The sequence below is a fragment of the Spea bombifrons genome, chromosome 10 (genome assembly GCF_027358695.1).
Source record: "Spea bombifrons isolate aSpeBom1 chromosome 10, aSpeBom1.2.pri, whole genome shotgun sequence".
Classification (NCBI taxonomy): Eukaryota; Metazoa; Chordata; class Amphibia; order Anura; family Pelobatidae; genus Spea; species Spea bombifrons.
The window spans coordinates 10,311,457-10,326,183 of record NC_071096.1 but is presented as its reverse complement, the minus strand read 5'-3'; the positions used below and the strand labels follow the sequence as shown (position 1 = coordinate 10,326,183).

The 14,727-nt window shown below is 35.9% G+C and overlaps 1 protein-coding gene across 1 annotated transcript in view; it reads left to right on the top strand.

The window, feature by feature from the left end:
- The window catches only part of ANO3 (anoctamin 3), an 83,352-nt gene that overhangs the window by 47,700 nt on the left and 20,925 nt on the right, over nt 1-14,727 (top strand). Inside the window, exons 7-13 of the mRNA XM_053449164.1 lie at nt 1,577-1,708; nt 3,418-3,524; nt 3,888-3,943; nt 4,348-4,469; nt 4,673-4,807; nt 5,794-5,890; nt 10,705-10,765. Of these exons, the coding sequence (XP_053305139.1) occupies nt 1,577-1,708; nt 3,418-3,524; nt 3,888-3,943; nt 4,348-4,469; nt 4,673-4,807; nt 5,794-5,890; nt 10,705-10,765 (710 nt within the window). The remainder of the gene's footprint in view (nt 1-1,576; nt 1,709-3,417; nt 3,525-3,887; nt 3,944-4,347; nt 4,470-4,672; nt 4,808-5,793; nt 5,891-10,704; nt 10,766-14,727) is intronic.

Sequence of the window (14,727 nt, the reverse complement as noted above, 5' to 3'; positions counted from 1 at the left end):
GTCCACTGGTGATCTGATTATTAGATCAGATTCATATTTAGCCCGGGCCGTTTTATTATCCGCAAAAGCAGTGTACAATGGAGCCATGTTGGTAGTTTATTGTGCTGAATGTAATGCACTAAAGCTCATGATAGAAATGTTTCAATCTATTTTATTGGTTGTATGGTAGTATATTATAAGGAAGTATGTCAGTGTGTCTAGATGTCCAAATTTGCATGTAAGTAAATGTTAACATGTTACTTTAATGTTACTTTGTAAGTAAAAACTGTAAGCAGGATATGAATCCTTGCAAGCTTGGCCATTGCGATTGGGACCTATTAAAACCAGAAGATTCTACATTAAACATGGCAGCCTTTACCTAGTGTTGGCAGGCACAATGCAGAGGTCATGTACTGACGTAGACTTATTCTGCCAGTATATGCATTCCGCATTCTCCAAGGGTTCCCTTACCAGGTAATTCTACTAAGTTAACATCAAGTTGTCATTTGGGTCATACCAATCAACTCATCCAGGTCAAACAGCGACTCATCTAATCTAAAACGCCAAGTCGTTGAGTTAAACTTTGCTAGATTCCTGTCAACTTTGGTCAAGTTACTGTTGAGTGCTGATTAGCTGCTGTTGAGTTGTGCTCTATAATTTTTGGTAGTAGAGTTATGGATAAAGTTGGTCCTTGACTTCACTGGGCTTTGAAAAAGTAATGGAATTATCTGTCGAAGTAAATTCTCCTGAGTAGTTGAGTTGCTCTGTCAGCTAATTTGCCGACTCCCAGAATCCCAGATCATATTTCTTTGAATAGACTGGTTTGTTGTGTTTTTTATAGCCCCTCAATTTTTGTGGACAATAGAATCAGCTTAATCTATGGCCAATTTAACCTAAGATTTTAAACCTCAGATGTCTCTTCTTTACAATATTCCAGAAAATGTGGGTACAGCATGAAACCCACGTTTAATAATTACTTATGTGACCTCAGGATTCTAATAAGCTATGTGATAATTAACATCACCATGGTCCAAGCTAAAACTAATCAATTCATCTGTTAAACATCAATCTCTTTTATCCCTTAAAGTTATTTTAACTGTTCTATACACCCTGAATTGGTTCACAAATCAAACCCTGGATTACCTTTCAGTTTTTAGTGTTATACAGTTTTACAAATTACCATTAAAACCAAATATAGGGTTGGCTTAGGTCAACATCCAAGCTGCACTTTATATGCCAACTCAGTTAGGACTTAAGGATTTTCAGACTCCTCCAACATTTTAGTTTAAAGCCATAATAATTGTCACTTAAGGAAAGAACGCATTGTAACACATTTCTGTGGGGGGTTTTTTTCACTTATACTTTTTAAAATAGACGTTGGCTTCAGGATCAGTGACCTATGGCTGTTGAATCAATGAATAATTGTTAAAGGGTTTGTTTTGAAGATTTGTTTTTAGAACTAATATTCTTTCATGACTAATAAAGCAACCAAACAGCATGAATTCCAAATCGAAGGTTTACATTTTGATTTAGAAGCTCTCCATCCAAGGTCACTTGAGATGAAAAGTATTTGTCATTAGATATCTCCTTGTCTTAGTCTGCAGAGGAACATGAGACAGCTTAAAAGTTGGCTTCCTAAAAATCCAATGAAGCTCGACAAAGAAGCTCTACCAGACTTGGAAGAGACTGATTGTTATACAGCTCCATTCAGCCGGGCTCGCATGCACCAGTAAGTTAATATTACCAATCTGTATGTGTTACATTTCTCATACTGAAAAGAATGTCTTATTGATATTTTAGTTGAGTTTTCTATTCAATGAAAGTAATATATCTGTATTTTTTCAGAACAAAAGAGAAATCAGGTGTTGATTGTCAAATTGTGACCTAGAAAGGTTAAAACTGTGTAGAAGAGAATTATGTTTTTTTATTATTTTATGTCTCTTTTCTTAGAATATATTTCACATACTGTAAGTAAAGCCTGATTTACAATTGCATGAGCTAAATCCCAGAAGAAAGTATTTTCTCTTTACTCAATAACTATGAACAAAATAAATTAAAACAAATGGTTCTCTTAATTAGGCTCATTGCGTCATCTTTATTAAAAAGAAGAATTGTCTCCAAACAAAAACAATTTGTCAGCTTATTAGAGCCGTTCTGAATTTAATTACACGGTCCAAAATTATTCACCTCCTTGGGTGGAAGCTGGCATGAGGTGGCAGCTTCATAGGTGGTATTAGAAGACAACAAGCTGCGTGTCTTCTACTATGTAGGATTTGCATATTAGGCAGAATTAAGTAATTATCCAGAATTGGGCTCAAAAGGCACAGCCAGGCACATGGAAAAATACCCGGTAATATAAAAAAATCATCCCATTATTTATTCAAATTTCAAAACAATTCCTTTGCTTAAAAGAGAAATTATTATAGTAATATAAACTAAGCATATCGAAACATATATACAGCATAAGAATATTTTGCGGATAACAGATCCATAAAAAAATCTACATAAGAATGTATTTGCCCCAAGGTCTTAGGTTTAGCATGTGCGTGTTGGGCCCTCGGGGCAGCCCTTTGATCTCTGTATAGCATGTAGGGTATGTAGCCATACTTTATCCCGAAGTTATTTTCTTTTCCCAGCCCAATTACAGTTGCCCTCATCGGTGCTTTCACCTTCTATAATAAATCTCCATCCTACATGCCCCCATATATAGAGAGAGTTTGTGGAAGCTACGCATGGAGCATCTGTATTATTCCACTAGGCTTCTCCAATAAAATCCAATATTGTGCTGAGTTCAGTGTGACTACAAATATACAACACTAATCTTCTATTTATTATTCCCAAAGCCATTTCTCGTCTTTCAGTTACAGCAAACCGATCTCTTTTAAATAGCCAAAGATCCCTTGACAAAAGAACCTGTATATTTGCTCATAAACCTGGAATTACTCCACTTACTCAAAAGCTGCCTTAAGTTTCCCACTGAAAATTTAGCAATATTACATAGTTTGACATTTTTACACAAGTGTAGGTTTGAAGCTTGTCCACTTATTAAGTCTAAACTGTTTTTCCAGCTCCCACACAAGATAAATATTTTCCATTTTAAACATGCCAGAAATCAGCGCTTCTTGATATTGTTTCATTTGTACATATTATATTTAGATATAAGATAATTATAATTATATCATGCCATCCTGTACCATTTCACATTGCTTCTGTTGTATTCATATTGTGTTTTACCATGGTTCATGGTGAATATCCATTGCTAGATAAAATTATCTTAAATGAGCATGTCAATGAGGTCAACCAAGGAGGTGGCGACCCTACAAATTATGAAATCTACCAGATAATGCTATGTGTCCAGAAACATGTGTAGGCTAATTGTTTCCCAATGCATCTGTAACAGTCATGGAGGGTAACTTATTCTGCTTATTCCGCAAACAGTTTCACGATAAGCAACAAGGACACATTCTTCAGTAACTCTACAAGAAGCCGGATCGTACACCATGTCTTGCAAAGGACAAAGTATGAAGATGGAAAGTCAAAAATGGGTAAAGTTATTTTATAACGAATTCAAGACAAATGCTAATTTAGCACTCCCCATTTATTCCAGAAGGGGACAGTATGAGCAGAGTCCTCTCTGTCTAATGTATGGGGGTTCTTTGTTTATGTTTGGTAATTCTAATGATGTTTAGTCCAAGGGTGACAAGTTCTAGTACCCTGTAAACACATTCGGCTTTCAGAATATTGCTTTTTTTTTGTTATTTGTCTGTCTAGATTCACCAACCTCTATGATTCTCATATATAATCACGTTAAGAGAAGATGTTGCAGATAACTTCAGTTCCCTAGCTAGGAAAGCAGATAACAGGACAAATAAAGTGTTAAGTCTGTTAAAACGGGTTTTCCTCTGCAGGTATAAACCGACTTCTGAGTAATGGCACCTATGAGGCTGCATTTCCTCCACACGAGGTAAGATTATGATGAAATGTGTAAAATTCCTTGTAATTCCATAACTTTTTTATAGTCCTTAGGGTGTTTTTTTCATTATTGATATCTGAATTTAAATTATATCTTGCTCAAGTGAGTTCTGTGCATCTTGGAACACAGAGTATAAGACACCTTAATTAAGTGATATTCAAGTGATGAGTCTGACGCTGAAATCCAAACCATACAGTATATCATTTTTGGCCCATGAAAGGAAAACATATATCAGAAGCTTTTGATATACCTAAATAAAGTTAAAAAAGTTATCAATATGTAAAGTTTCTGAGAGGTCTTCCTATGCAACACTTTGAACCCAGCTAAGTTTATTGTAGGGAATCAATATCTTGGAAACTAATAAGACAATAAACAAATACTTTTATTACTTCCAGGGGAGCCACAAGAGCAGACACCCTATCAAAACCCATGGTGCTCAGAACCACCGCCATTTGTTATATGAACGCTGGGCTCGCTGGGGAATGTGGTACAAGTATCAACCTCTAGATTTAATCAGGTATGTAAAAAAAATGACCTGTTTCACTGCCGAAATATGCTTGGTTTATTTGTGTATTTTCCCATCTCTATGTTCTCATTTCCGATCAGAGACACGCATGACTCAAGCTAGAAATGGGTTTGTGGTTTTAGGTAAAGGTATGGCTAGTTTGAAATCCAGTTGTTTATTTTAATGATTAAATGATTGTTTTTTTTCTCCTCCAGGAGGTATTTTGGAGAGAAGATTGGGCTGTACTTTGCATGGCTGGGTTGGTACACAGGAATGCTGATCCCTGCCGCCCTTGTTGGGTTATTTGTCTTTCTTTATGGATTATTTACCATGGATTCCAGCCAAGTCAGGTGAGATGCACCAGGATCACTGCATCAGACTCACACTAGTGCCATAGGCTTGGAATAAAAACTCTATTTGCAACTAAAATAGTAACCAACAACAGTAGGGCCTATTAAACTTTTTTTTTTTTTTTTAAGTTTGAGTATGACAAGCTATTTAGTCTTTTATATAATACTTACATAAAATGTATAGTGTTATTTAGTATTCTGGGTTTTTTTGGGTTTTTTTTAGTTTTAATTTTACCAATAATTAAAACCAAAATAAAACTTTTCAATTTTTGTGTTGCATATAACGTCAGGTAATAACACATTTTAAATATTGTTATATTCATTTATTTTTTTTAATATGCATTTAAATACCAAATATTTAAAATAAACAATGGTACAATAAAAATGAAACATTATTTGTTTATTTAATACGGCTTTTTTATTTGTCCCTATTTTTTTTTTTTAAATTCTTTATTATTTTTTTTTTTATATGTAATCTTTAACTGACCCTCCAACATAACACCACGGTATTTCTGCCTCACTATGTAACTCTATGTAGCTGAGACAAGTTTTTAGAGACCTTTAAGATCTAGAACATGATAAATGCATTGCAAATAATAGGAAATTGCTGTTTGGGGACACATAGTAAATGTGCAATTCCACAAGAATATGTCAGTGATCAAGAACATGCAAGATCAGCATACAGCTTTCCTACAAAGAAAACAGTACGGATTGGCTTTTTAGTGAAGGGAAATGAAAGATTCTATGACAGGTCACCTACTGTAAAATGGGAAATAACATATATAATACGCCATCTTATCAAATGCTTACCAAGCTTCTTTTGAGATGTGACACGATATCCAACACCATCTAGGGGGTCTACCTTGGACTTACATTATGTATATAATGCTCAACTGGCAGCTGAACCATTTAATAAGTGTATGTCTTAGATACAATGAATTAATTTGTGTGTTCTACTTATTTTATCTACTTCATTAAAATCAAAGTAAAGAGATCTGCGAGGCAAATGACACCATCATGTGTCCCATGTGTGAGAAGAACTGTACACTGCAACGGTTAAACGAGAGCTGTATTTATGCAAAGGTAAGATATTCCTAAAGATGAGCATATTTCAATTTTGTTATTGTATCCCGCATGGGGTTGACTCTGTTCTCATTCCTCGTAAGCCTCTTTTATACTTCAGAAAGAATTTGGTGAAAACTATAGTACATTGAAATATGTAGTTGTATGTTGCGATTAGTAAATGTGTTTGCAGACCAAAGTATTTAATGCAGTGATACTTGTTCTTGCCATAGTAATCAGTGAAAGACTAGAACATGGAAGCTTGCCGGTCTTTTTACCATCATGTTGGTAATAATTAAAATTCCAAATATCATAACACAATAATATGGCCAATGTATTGAGCTGGGTAATAAGCATGAGCTCCAACGTAATATATAGGACATAGGAAAACAAGGAGAAGAAGACAAACCAAGATAGAAGGTGGAATTGGCAAAACCAGTCCCTCTTCTTCCATAACTGGGTCATTATGCATGTCTGGGAAGTCCTATGTAAATGGCCCCCCATCATGAGCTGGACCAAGATCTGCCTCTGCTGACGTTTGGTGCTTGCCTTACTTACCTGACTTGACAGCAGCTGCCAAAGTGGCTTTATGAGCTAGATTAAAATAAATATCTAACCATATTTGAAAATCCGGTGTTTGTGTTTATTTTGTGGGCAGTAAGACAGAAAACAATACATCCAAATAAACAAAACTTCTCTGTTATTAAGTTACAGTTTACTTTTTCCACCCTTGCTGAGGTTACATGCCTGGCATTGGCAAAAATAACATAACAAGCACAATAAATATTTATAATACATTGCTATCTAACCCACAGGTGAACTATGCAAATACTGATAAATATATGTTAGCCAACTCTAAAGAAATTCAATAATTAATAAAAATAAAGCTTTAATGTTTTTCTTCCAAAACTTTTTTTGTTAAATCTTGCTGACATGGATTGGTAAACATTATAAACAATGGCCAGCAGAGGGCTTCTCATTAAAATTTTGATCTTGTGTTCTGGAACGGCACAACATTTACACAGGGATTATTATTATTATTATTATAATTATTATTATTGTTATCTTTTATTTATATAGTACCAACAATTTACGCAGCGCTTAATACAATGCATATATTCATGGGGTTTGACAAGACGAGAGTTGACAGACTAAGACAAACCGATACGTTAGGTGGATGTCTTTTCCGCAGGCAAAAGGGGCATCACCAGATAGCTATGTTTGCATTAATTACATTAGCAAAAAATACATAAAAAAATATAATAAAGTGTTGCACCTATAATTATAAAAGTGACAATCAATTGATTATTAGTCATACTATTAGTGTTTGCAGCATTATTCACTTATATATAATTTTATATATATTTTATATATATTTTTCATATTAAAATTTTTTCATATTAATTTTTTATATAATTATTTACTAAATAGTACAATATTTAGCTCCTGATCACTATTACTATTACTACTAGTACAAATACATAAAATGCAGAGATATATTGTTCCAGATTCGTTAATCGAGATAAAATGTATCAATTTTTTTTTTTGTCATTTTTCCCAATTCAACCTGTGAAAGGACATATTGAATCCATAACCTTAAAGGGGCATTCTACTCATCATATGCACGTTAATGCATGTGTTATCTGAGTTTACGCTTTATTTCACCCTTGCACGTTCATGGACAGATTCATTAGAATCCTCCCTCTCATGTATTTGTTCTGTTACCCAGCCCTTACTCCTTGGCATCATCTGTTCGGTAATACCCCAGCCCGCTCGAGTTCTAGATAGTCCATATTAGGTTCTAGAGCTGGAGCTTCCCATAAAGGTTTCTCTTTTTTTTAATTTCAGCTACAGAATGCATATTAAAGTGCTTACAATGTACTGTCATATGGATTTTTTTTGTAGGAGGGAAACCAAGTTAGTTTAACTAACCTCTAAAACTGCTTTTTCTGAATGTTTCTCAAACCATTGTTGATTTTATTTGGCACAGCTGATATGACAGAGAAGGCTGGCAAGCGGGGCAAATTAATATGGCCATGTGCTGTATTATAAAACATTTTAATAGAACATAGAATATGAAACCTGGGCTTGTCTCCCAGCCAAAATTGCCCCAGTCTGCCCCTGTCATGTGTTGGACAACATTTCTGATTGCCCACAATGATTAAGTGCTTGGAACTGTGGTCTCAAAACTTTCGGAGGGTAACAGCTTTGTACACCTTGGTCACATCAACGGGGATAGCAGGGCCATTTCTGGTGAAAGGCGGAGAAATAGTTGCACTGAGAAATTCAGACATTAACTCTTTATTTGCGGTTGCATTCCCATAATTCTTTACTAAGAACTTGATTAAAATTTGACCTTTCCCCAGGTTAAAGTCCTATGTCTTCTGTTATATGAAATATGCCGGTGAGTTGCCTTAGGTGGTTATTACTAGATAAAATCGGTTAAAGCTCCACCTCCCTATTACTCTGCAATGTCAGAAGCCAACTGCAAATAATAATTGGAACAGGTCTGAACACTATAATTATACCTGTATTTATTGTGTAAGTGCTATTACAGGTCAAGGCTAAGTTGATGCTGTTGCAACAGTAATACGATGTGCAATGTGTAATGTCCCTTGACTTCTTGGTGGTGAAATGTTTCCATATGCAACTTCAAAAATGGAACAACCATTCAGCACTACGGAATATAATGGCGCTATATAAAACAATAAATAATAATAAATAATAATAATAATTCATGATCTAATCTGTGGTCGGTGAGAATCCAAATTACCAACAATATAGACAAGGTCCACCTCACCTAGACATGGTGCTGACAAATTCTTCAGTCTAGTTTAATTAGACGAGGTTTTATTCCTGATTTATTTTAGCAAATTATAAAAAATGTCATGCATTTTAAAGATGCCATCGTACACTTGAATTACAGTTTTTACAGTAAAATAAAAATGGAATATCTCTTATTAATCACAATGAAAATGTTTATTTTTAATTAATAATTGTAATGCAAAGCTGATTATGGGACATTATGAAAACATGCTAACCAGGTCCTCATATTTCCTTGCGGAAATATACAATTATTTATGAAAGATTGAAATATTGCAATCGTAATATACAAAGGAAGTATGTCATTGCATTACTCATTTTGTATGGAATCAGGAAGTGCTTTATAATTAAAATATTTTTAGCAACATTAACTAGTTAATTAAAGCCCATGACGCTTTGAAGACAGCTTATGGAACCATTTATTGTGGACCTAATAAATATTTTGTTATAATGTATGTTTTTCTTATTAATAATTTATAGTTCAATGAAACTTCTTAACCATCAGTTAAGGAAAGACACCACATAATCAAAGAAGAGTCTTATCATTCTTTTTAATATTAATAATTGTAAAATAGGTCTCCCTGTGCCCTGCGGAGTGTTTTTACGTATAGTGGAACAGGCTCCCCATTAGATTTTTGAATCCCGCTCCCGCCCGATCCCGCAATGTGGGTGTTCCGCTCCCGCCACATTTGTGGCCAATCCCGCCCGCTCCCGCCACATTTGTGGCCAATCACGCCCCGCCTCCTTACCTGATTTCCCGCCCAGTCCCGCAAGGCTGCCCTCGAGTTGTTCCCTCACAGCGTTTCTTCTCTTGCTCCGCCCAGGAACAAGGCGGAGTCACAGGAAGTGACGTCACATCACGTGACTCCGCCTTGTTCATGGGCGGAGCAAGATAGGAGACACTGTAATGGAGCAGCGAGAAGGCATCCTTGCGGGACTGCGCGGGATTACCGGGACCCGCAGGTACAGTGCCTGACCGCCCGCTCCCGCCCGCAGCCCCAGAAAGACCGCCCGCGCCTGCAAGTTTTTTGGCGGGTCCTCCCAATGCAGTCCTCTACTCCCCATAGCCATAGAGGTTAATATAGTAAAGGAATTTAAGGATTCATGGGATAGGCATATGGCTCCTGAATCTAAGACGAGACCAACCACTGATTAAGGTTTGAGTCTTTACAGCAGGAGAAATGGGCAGGCTAGACGGGGCTGAATGGGTCCTATCGGCTTTCAGATTCAAAGTTTCTTTTTGTCCTCTGTACTCTAGTCTAGAGAAAAAACGGGCGTCAATGAGCCTTTCATCTGCATTGTTGTTTCTATTAAAATGGACAACAATGTCGTTTATGAAATGTTCTAATTGATTATGTACTATATCGACAGATTAAGCACCTTGTGCCTCTTCTCAAAACACCCACATCTCACAATGGATGTGTGACATATATGTCTCAATATTACACCAATCATGTGACGTTTTCAGTAACATACACATTGTTTCCCATAGCTTGTTGTTCTAATTCAGTCGGACATGTTGGAGATTGACCCCCTATAAATTCTTGCACCGCAGAGATTCAATCCAATGTCTTGGTTATAGTGGCGTGATAATACGTAGCACAAATGTACTGTGGCCCTCATAAATAAGTCATCGTGGTTATATAGATAAAGTTATCTTCTCTACAACATGTTTAGTAATATGTAGTGTCTTGGCATGTTTATACACCAATCTTTGTTTAAGCAGGGATATCCAAAATCAGTGGGTTTTTTTTCCGATAAGACTCAGTTGATCGTTGTATAAATTACTTTCTTATATGAAATGATAAATGTGTGCTTTTCTCATCATTAAGCAACATCCACCTGAACTCTATTACGCAGGAGGAAAATATAAGGTGGCGAATGAAAAAGACAGGCACAGCATGATATTATGTGCTTTATTTAGCTAACACAACGTAGCAATTATAGGCATGTGTTTTAGAATCAAAGTGTTCCCCAGACCATTGTGACGTCAGCCATATCTTCTTTTTCAGGTTACTCATTTATTTGACAACGGAGGCACAGTCTTTTTTGCTATATTTATGGCAATATGGGGTAAGTTAATGCTCAGTTATACATATGAGATATGTTTAGTGTGCCTTAAAAATATTGCATGTAACTCTAGTAAGGAAGACAGCTGGCTCTAGTATGGATCAAATATTGCAGGTATGATAAACAGAATGATATTCAATACTGGAGGCCACCAGCCATCACGTTCCCCTTTCTTGTTCATGCAGACATTATAGACACATTTAGTAGACATCAAGTATACGTTATTGTTAGTTTTATAATTTTCTTATATATCCAACATGTTAAAAACAGCTAGAATAAGAAATACAGGTGGACTTGGGCTGCAAAGGTTAACTGTGGAGGACTCCACCAACAGAAAGCCACTGAAGTACTGTATGTGATACTGTTTAGATGAATACGATATCAGGTAACATAAAACATCAAGAGGCCATTTTTACCAAAGACACCGAAATATGTGTAATGTTAAAACCTGACGCAACTCAATACTTTAAGTACTTTAAGGAACTTCTTCATCGCAATAAGAGCTATAAGCTTACAGAGGACATTTCCTTTGCCTTATGCAAGACTTAATTAAGTGTAAATTGGCATTCAATCAGAAATAATTCGCCCTTACTGGTCTGATATCATATTCAAATAAGGCATTCTGATAAAGGGTTTTTTAACCCTTAGTTAGTAGTTACGGTATATTTCAATGAAAGCTGGTTTTGGTAAGTGAGTATGATTTGTGTACTTTGCTAACTAAAAAAATTATTACTAAATATAATTTTGTAAAAAATAAATAAAAAATCTTTCATACAGTGAACCATCACCCTCCCTGCCATTGAGTAGCCACTGAATGCTGTAGTATAGTCTTATTTTTATGATAAGAAGTGAAATACTAGTGGAATAATGTTTGATCTATACGCATTGTGGTGAATACGCCTACCAATCATCTTAAACAGTGAAGGCATTCTCTCTATGCCTCTGGCGCATTACCCTCCTCTTTTAAGAATGTAATCATAACATTTAACAAGAACACCTTGGGCCACATTTGCCAAAGGCTCAAAAAATTCTGAGATCTCAATTTGCTTACCTCTAAACCAAACTTCATGTCACTACCTATAAACTCCCCTCTGCATCAATCAGCAGTCACTTCTCCCTCTTTCTATCCGTTATAGACCCTGTTGATCATGATCTTAGTTCATGGCACTCAGTTACCTGGTGCATTCTAAGCCCCTACCTTATAGTTATTATAATCTTTTTTCTCAGTATTGTTTACTGATATCTATAGGGAAATGCTCTTTTCTTTTTTAAAGCAGTTAACATTACGTCAACTACCCTTGGGCATCACACATTTAAAACCACGGAAGAGAAAATGCCAATTAGTGCCATGGCCGCTAACCCCCAATCTGGCTGTGGATCTGTTCGTGTTTTACAATCCAGAATCCTTTCTTCAGCAGATAAACTTCTGCTTAGTAGACAACACTAATATCCTTCACCTGTCTACAGATCAAACAAACCAATCACTGTTCTACATACATTGTGCGCTGCCACAACGGTGTCCAACCTTATGCTGTCCGACACCATCTGTTATATTCCTGTAGAAGTGGTTTCTGGTATGCCTCATCCATCTCCAAACATTGTCACCAGGTCCAGTGAACATCAAGTCTTATGATTTGTAAGCGCATTAAAAGAATAGTTTTAGTGTGTCAAAAGTGTTACATCATATATTCCTTCAAAAATAATACAAAGTGTTAATCTGACATTAAAAGAGATGAAATAAAGACATGGATACTTTATTAATTGCCATGTTAATACCTCTTTAATAAATATTTGTACATTTGCGCATCGGATATAATAAAAAAACAGTGATAATTGGGGAAGTAGTGAGATCATCAAACTTGGTTGCCCTTGGCATATATATAAATATGTATGGTTACAAAAGAAAGCTTGTTTCATACAGATCAGTTTAGGAGAAGGAATTCTGGGAACATTGAACCAGTGAACAAAGCAATGAAGCAGCTCAGTAATAATGAAGCCAAAACTACCATTGGTAGACAATCAACTCAGTGGAAACAAGTCCTGTTCAACATTCGCTAAAGACACTCCATTAAAAGGATCATAGAAATGGCCCATTCTTTACTTAAATGTTTCTGAAGTCCTTGTTTACTCTAGATATCCTTGTGGTGACATGTGGAATATTAGAAGAAGAATGCACAGTTCCATTTGCCAAGAGTTAGTAACATGTTAACGTTGTAATTGCTGAATAATCCAGACTGTGCCCCCAAGCATCTATGGATAATCGGAAAAGTTGGAGGGAGTGATGCATGGTTCAAATCTCTTTCTCGCAAGTGGTTGGAATAAGAGTCAGTCAATGATCCTCTGGCATCCTAGCATGTATTCAACTCTGAAACGGCCCCATGCTATGGACAACTTATCATTGAAGACATGACATCTCCTAAATATTCCGGTGTTTGCTCCTCCAAGAATTTGCTCACCCCTACTAATATTATCAGACAAACAACGTGTTACCTTTACTATAACATACAATATATATTATAATTTTTCATTGATTCCAGTATAGATTTTATAGGAAAAAACACTATTTATTTATCACGTCCGTTGTGGCCTTTGTGTCTATAAGTTCTCTAAGTTAGATATTTAAAGCTTTCACCGCAATATATATTTTGAAAATATAGAAGGGGTATTGAACTCCAGGCCTTGGGAGCTAAAAACAAACCAGGACATAGACAAAAAATCAAAGAAAATATAGACAACATCTGGCAGCAGATAAGAACCACTTGGCCCACCTAAGTTTTGGGAAATCTGCCCTGGTTATGGTGCCAGAGGCCTTGCAAGTCCCAACCATAGTTGGAGATAACGTAGATCTACCAGTGGTTGTTGTAGGGAACAAAATAAGTTACAAAAAGGATTGGAAGTAAAAATAATTTTGGAGTTTCTACAACACACAAGATGGCTTGGATCACCCAGTCTTCCTGTTTTTGATTGGATCGAGTACAATTGACCCTCTGTCTATTCTTGGTGTATTACTCTGTTGATGTAAGAGAGTATCACGCTGGTTCCGGGTATAACACTAGCTGTGAGATACACACCGGTTAAGCTTTATTTTATTTAATTGGCAATGTATGTATGATGGCTGTATCTCAAAAGTTACACTACAGCTTGGTAGAATTCAATATGACCTTCCTTAGTGTAGCTCATAAAAATCTTCCTGATAGCGGAAAGTTTAGTCAATGGATTTTTGGCAGACCTTCGGTGTTGTCAGCTACAATATTCAATTTCAAAGGCTTCAGAAACATGAGTCAGGGAGGTTTCTCTAGCTTAAATAGTGCAAATTGTTTTTTTGTGTGTGTTAGTCATGAGAAAAAAGCAATTCGTTTTCTTAAAAAATACATTAACAAATGTATATCTATAATATATACATATTCATGGGAATGGGACACTACGGGAAATTTTAAAAATTGCTAGAAATGATTAGAACTCGGATATATTTTTTTATGTACATCTCAGGCGTTAACATCTTCACAAAAATATAACTGAGGTCTCTGAAAAAAGTTAGTTTTGGTATCACCACACTGGTGGTATTCCACCCATTGGAATTCAATTTGAACAGAAATGAGAGATAGGGAATGAATTAAGGTTGATAAGGTCTGATATCATCCATTGCTATTGTTTCGTTCGGCCTGTTGGGATAGTCTTCTAATGCTGTTGGGTTGTAGTAAGACGATTCTCCATAACTGACATCGTAGGGACTAACTTCACCATCCAGTCTTAACACTGCAGAAGAGAGGAATACCTTGATTTAATTTAATCACATTCATAGAATAATTAGAATTCAAGTAACCATGTTTTCTTTCATTGAGCACTTAAGGTTATATCCTATTTAGCTTTGTACCCTTCTGTACCCCTTTGCAGCAGGATACATATTTAATGAATTAATGTTGTTGGAACATGTATCATGTTTCGATGTATGTCGAATATAGCAC